General features: G+C 38.3%; 1 protein-coding gene across 5 annotated transcripts in view; it reads left to right on the top strand.

Moving 5' to 3' along the window:
- Positions 1-214: 214 nt before the first annotated feature.
- SLC12A8 (solute carrier family 12 member 8) overlaps positions 215-6,000 on the top strand; it is a 161,108-nt gene continuing 155,322 nt past the window's right edge. Inside the window, exons 1-3 of one of the 5 annotated variants that reach the window (XM_074301454.1) lie at positions 231-304; positions 2,179-2,304; positions 2,459-2,567. In XM_074301454.1, coding sequence (XP_074157555.1) covers positions 2,517-2,567 — 51 coding nt within the window. In that variant the 5' untranslated portion in view covers positions 231-304; positions 2,179-2,304; positions 2,459-2,516. Of the gene's footprint in view, positions 305-2,178; positions 2,305-2,458; positions 2,568-6,000 lie in introns of those variants that run through there. The other 4 variants (XM_074301455.1, XM_074301452.1, XM_074301456.1 and 1 more) reach the window with 4 other exon arrangements.

Raw genomic sequence — 6,000 nt, 5'->3', positions numbered from 1 at the left:
ACGTTTTCCCAGCCTCAGGTACTCTAATGCAAAATGGGAATAATAGCGCCCACCTCCCAGGGCACTCATGAGGACCTAAGGCTCCATAGCAAACTTTAAAGGCTATCTAAATGCCAGTTGATTACTGCTTCACCCCAGCCCTAAGGGTGGAGCAAACCGGAGCTAGAGGCGCGGCAGGGCCACGTGGCGGGGGCTGGGCTAGCCCAGAAGTTTTGAACTAGTCAGACTGGCTGAGGGAGGATCGGTTACCTGCCGGCGGGGTAGGTAGAGGAGGGGCTGAGGATCTGGACTACGGAGGGGACAGGTGAGGGGGATGAATGGATTGGGATGCGTTTGGGGCTGGGGTCTTTCAGTGCCACGCCTTATTCTGCTCTTCTCTGCGCTATAAAAAAGAAGTTCTTTTAGATGTAAAGGAAAGATTGGGAAGGGGGATATATCATGTTTCTTCCCCTCTCAGCCACCTTCTTTCTCCCCCCACGCCCCCAGCCCACGCCCTTGTTACTGTGTTAGAAAGGAGAAGATGCCCCTGGCGGAGTCCGGAGATGTAATGCGGCCGAAAGAGACGAGAGAAGCTTCCCGGCTACGTCTGAATGCCGGAATTCAGGGGGCTGGATCCTTATTTTTATAGAGGGCGGGGGATGCTAATTCTAAGGGTGAGAATAGGAAATAAATAAAGTTCTGCATTAGAGACTCAGGGTCCCTGGCTGTGCCTCAAAGACAAAACTGGGTGAGAACTCAAGAAATGGGAATGAGCATATGGTTTAGGGAAAATCAATCTCATTTTGGTACAGGGATGGAAGAAAGAAGGGCGTTCTGCACACCTGGCTGCCCTTCTCCTGAAAGTTTTATGTGGGTCGCACTCTCCTATCCCTGTAGCCCCTACTCACACCTGCCCCCAAGTTTTTCCCATTCCAATCAGTAAGCTCCTCCAGCTAGAAGGAGAGCATTCTGGGGCACGGGTTTCCCCAGCAGGGATGCTCAGCACCCCCAGCTATCAGCCGGACAAGTAAATTTCTCAGCTTGTATCTCCCCTGCATTGAGAAGCTGGGTGGTTTAGTACTTGGCGAACTGGCCTCAGAGCCAGGACCACCTTTGACGCATACTGTCCCTGTGCTTCTAGGAAAGTCATTTATCCTCTCAGTACTCCAGGCAACTCTTATAAAAGTCGCTTCTCTGCCTGTGTGCGAGAAGAGGGTTTTCTTCTAGGGAGCTCACCATACAAGAAGGCACATCTGGAGGAAAAAAGAAAAACCCCTTCATTAAAATCATTATCATGATTTCATTTTGGGGGGTTAACTATCACATCTTCAGATTCTTAACACTTTAAAACAGGGCCACTAGTCAATTGGATTGTACTCTTCCCTATTTGGAGAGTGGAACCTCCAGGTTATATTCTGATATTGGAACCTTTACTCTCTAAAAGGAGGGGGTGTCCTTTTTCTCTCTTCTGCTTCACTACTTCCTCTCGGCTGCAGCCAGTGTACTTTACTTAAGATTGGACTCCTCTTTAAACCAGCCCTTTCTTTCCCTCTTCCAAACCTTCTTTGCACCTTATCTTACCCGGCTAGGGAGTGGAGGGTGTCTTGAGCTCATTAAACATAAGGGCTTTATATGCCTGTTTGTATGCATCACCTTCAGCTTTTCTAGCAGCTACTTTAATAGATATTTAGCAATCTAGCTGCATGGAATAGTAGCTGTTCTAGGACTGTCTTCTACACTACTCTCGGTGCTCTAAATATTGAGTAAAGATATAAGAACTATAAGCAGAAGTCTCCATTTCTTAAGGAGTTAATTTGCTGTCTAGTTGGGGAGATGACTGGTACGCATGGAGTATTTAAAGAAACAAGAGCAAATAGAATTAAATAATGAGGAACTGGACCATCCATCCATATATTTGCTTAGCATCTACTGCATGTGGGGCACTGTGTTAGGTAGTTGGAATAAAATACAAAAAAGAAGACAATCCTCACTTGCTAATAAGCTTACTTACATTCTATTGGGAAAGAAAACATGCTACAGATGTATACACATTTATGTGCGTGTGTATTTGTGTATTCTCCTCTGTCTAGGGGGGATAGAAGGGTGGTCATTGAGGACTTCATGGAGGTAAGATGATCACAGGATCATAGATTTGCATCTGAAAGAAACATTATGGGTCATTTAATCCAATCCTCTTAGCTTACAGAGGAGAAAACTGAAGTCCAGAGGGGTTAAATGATTTGGCCAACCTAAATTTTTGGATTCCACATCTGATACTCTTTCCATTGTATCCCATGATCTCCCATGTTGGACTTTAAAGAAAAGGTATTTGGGAAAGGGTAAAGGATCAGGGGTTTGGAGGGAAAGGAGGACATTAATCATTAGCAAGGCTATAAGAGGGATGATGTAACATAGTGTATATTGGTGTGGTGGGGAGACAATGAGGAAACTAGCCTGACCCAGGACATTTACCCTTCAGACTGGCCTCCCTGCCCACCACCGGACAGTTTGACCTCCAGATCCTTATTCAGTAAAGGATGCCACAGGCTGCTCATGTTCAGGAGCTCTTCCATGAGGAAGCCCATCAGGTACAGGGGGAATATGAGGGGAACTTTAGGAAATGACTTCTGAGGATTTTAGTCCTTTCTTTTGGAGGACTAGTGGTCACCAGACAAAGCTATTCAGAGGGAAATGTTTTGTAATCAGTTCAATTATTCACATCCAGAGAATCTGTTTGCATTTATTTATGATGAATTTTTAGTTCTAAGCCAACTTAAAATTTTTTGGGGGAGGGGTATATTTTTTGCTTTTACATGACATTCATTTCTCAGTATCTTTCTCTCCCCTACTCCTACCCTTCAAAAAATTAAAAAAAAAGGGAAAATAAAATAGCTTAGCAAAATTACACAGCTATCAATCATGTCTGATAGTATTTGCAGTATTCCACATCTATGATCCTTTACTTCTGCAAGTACATTCTTATGTGTTTTCTTTGGGGCTAGGTTGAGTTATAGAGAAGCTAGATGATGTAATGGATAGTGGGCTGGGCCTGGAATCAGGAAGTGCAAATATGGCCTCTGATACTTATCAGCTGTGTTACCCTGGGCAAGTCACTTTATCCTATCTACTTCAATTTCTTTATCTGTCAAATGAGTTGGAGAAGGAAATGGCAAATCATACCAGTATCTTTGCCAAGAAAACCCCAAATGGGGTCAAGAAGAATCAGATATGACTGAAATGATTGAACAGTAGTCATTATAAGTACACAGTATTCAATTTTTAATTTTTTTTTATTATAGCTTTTTATTTACCAGATATATGCATGGGTAATTTTTCAGCATTGACAATTGCAAAACCTTTTGTTCCAGTTTTTCCCTTTCTTCCCCCCACCCCCTCCCCCAGATGGCAGGTCGACCAATACATGTTTTATGTGTTAAAGTATATGTTAAATACAATATATGTATACATGTCCATATAGTTATTTTGCTGTACAAAAAAAAATTGGACTTTGAGTATTCAATTTTAAAAAAAGTTTGTATTGATGTCTTTTGTTTTTACGTCATCATAATTATCCTCGTTATTCTTTCCCGTTCCTCTAAAAGTGTCATTCCATATCACAAATAGTAGTTAAAATTATTTTCTTTTGCTCATTCTTTGATAAATTTTTAAAAATTTTGAGTTCCAAATTATTTTCCTCCTTCCTACCTTTCGCCATTGAGAAGACAAGAAATTTTATATCAATTATACACATAAAATCATGCAAAATGTATTTCCATATTAGGCATATTACAAAAAATATTAAGAAAAATAAAATAAATGAAAAATATATTTAAATCTGTACTCAGAGTTCATCTGTCTTTTCTCTGGATGTAGATAACATTTGTCTTGGTGAATCTTTTGGAATTGTCTTAATTTTGGTTAGAATAGCTAAGTCTTTGACAGTTGATCATCATTGCTTTTAGTGTGTACACCGGTTCTTTTCATTTTGCATTAGTTCATTTAAGTATTTCCAGGTTTTTCTGAAATCATCCTACTTTTCATTTCTTATACACAATAGTATTCTATCAGAATCATGTATCACAACTTTGCTTAATTGTTCACTCCCCAATGTATGGGCATCCCCTTAATTTCCACTTTTTTTTGTCATCATACAAAGAGCTGCTAGAAATATTTTTGTATACATAGGTCCTTTTTCTTTGATCTCTTTGGTCTATAGACCTACTAGTGGTATTGCTAGATCAAAGGGTATACACAGTTTTATAATTCTTTGAGTATAGGTCCAAATTATTCACAATTCCAGTGACAATGCATGTGTCCTATTTTTCCATATCCCCTCTAGCATTTATTATATCCCTTTCTATCATATCAGGTAATCTGATAAATGTGTACTGATACTTTAGAGTTGTTTTAATTTATATTTTTCTAATTAATAACAATTTAAAGCATTTTTAAAAATATGGCTATTGATAGTTTTGATTTTTTTGAAAACTGCCTGTTCATATCCAATGACCATTTATTATTTGGTCATATTCATCATTTTTTTTTTATGGATTTAGTAATATTCCTTGAGCGTTTACTTTCCTCCATAATTTCCAGGTTGTGGTCTCAGTTCATTAACCCTTCTTTAGTTTTTCTATATCAAAAATAAGAAGCATACTCACCTTTAAATTCCAAATGTATTTACTGGAGGCTTGAAAAAGATATTTATTTATATCTATATCAGCAGATATATGTTATTTCTTTTTGGATGATTAAGAGTATTATACTGACAGACAGCTTCTCTTTGGAGAAGCAGAAACTGATAGGGACCCACACGATGTTGGAACTCAATCAGTAATGAGGTTATAATTCTTCCAGTGGTCTGATTGAATATTTGAATGTTAAGTACCCATGCCAATAGAAAGTATGTGGTAAGGATCGGCATAGATCCCGTGTTTCATAGTCATATAGCTGCCTTCTCCCAGCCATTAATGCATTTGTGTTCAGAGAATGGAAACTCATTAAGATATCAGCTGAAGCTAAATTGGTAAATGTTTCCACTAAGGAAAAAGAAAGGAAAGAAGGAAGGAGGGGGGAGGGAAAAAGGATGGAGGGGGAGGTAGGAAAGAAGGAAGAAAGGAATGAAAGAAGGAAGGAAGGAAGGAAAGAAAGAAGAAAGGAACAAAGAAAGAAAAAGAAGGAAAGAGAAAAAAGAGCCAAAACCATATGATTTTTAGAGGCTTTTTTTTTTTAAGGCTGATAAATTTCTGTATTATACAATGTCTTGTATTATTATTTTCCTCTTTCTTTTGTTCCTTCTTACACAACACCTAATGCAAAGAAGGCCCTCAGAAAATTAATTGCTAGCTGAATTGACTAGCACTACCTCTACCCCATTGATATAGAAATAGAGAATTGATTACATTAGAAATAAATTAAAATCCCTAATTAGAATTATAGAGTAAAAGAATTTTAGAGAATATAAAGGAACTCAAAGATATTTTTATCCAACTACACCTGTTTTTCAGATGGGAAACAGACCCAGAGAATTAAACTGACAATCTCAATCACATAGGAGGTTAGGAACAGAGATGGGACTACTATGTTTCTGCATAATTGAGTTCCCAAGGTCTAATGTCAAAGTGTCACTGGATCTCAGAGTTGGACTCAGTAGATTCAGTAGTTTAGTCCAATTTAGATCTGAAAAAGATAAGCTTTTATAATAAACTCCAACAAATGGTCACTCAGATTCCATTTGAATACTTTCACTGAATGAAAAAAATGCATGAAAATGCACTTAATAAGCACTGGGGATACATACTGAAAACTCAGACATTTCTTGCCCTTTAAAATGTTTATATCCTAGTTAAAAAAAAAAAAAAAAAAAAAAAAAAAAAAAAAAAAAAAAAAAAAAGAAAAGAGGATTCTAATTCTGGGAAGCAGTAAGGATCAGGGTCCTAAGGATTATGTTGATATCATAGATGTCAAGCTCAGCTCTTTGCTTACCAGGAAGAGCCTATTGCTTAGCCCTTCATTGTGGAA

Source organism: Sminthopsis crassicaudata, chromosome 3 (assembly GCF_048593235.1).
Source record: "Sminthopsis crassicaudata isolate SCR6 chromosome 3, ASM4859323v1, whole genome shotgun sequence".
NCBI classification, from domain to species: domain Eukaryota; kingdom Metazoa; phylum Chordata; class Mammalia; order Dasyuromorphia; family Dasyuridae; genus Sminthopsis; species Sminthopsis crassicaudata.
The sequence above is the reverse complement of the archived record's forward strand: the minus strand, read 5'-3'. Positions and strand labels throughout refer to the sequence as shown.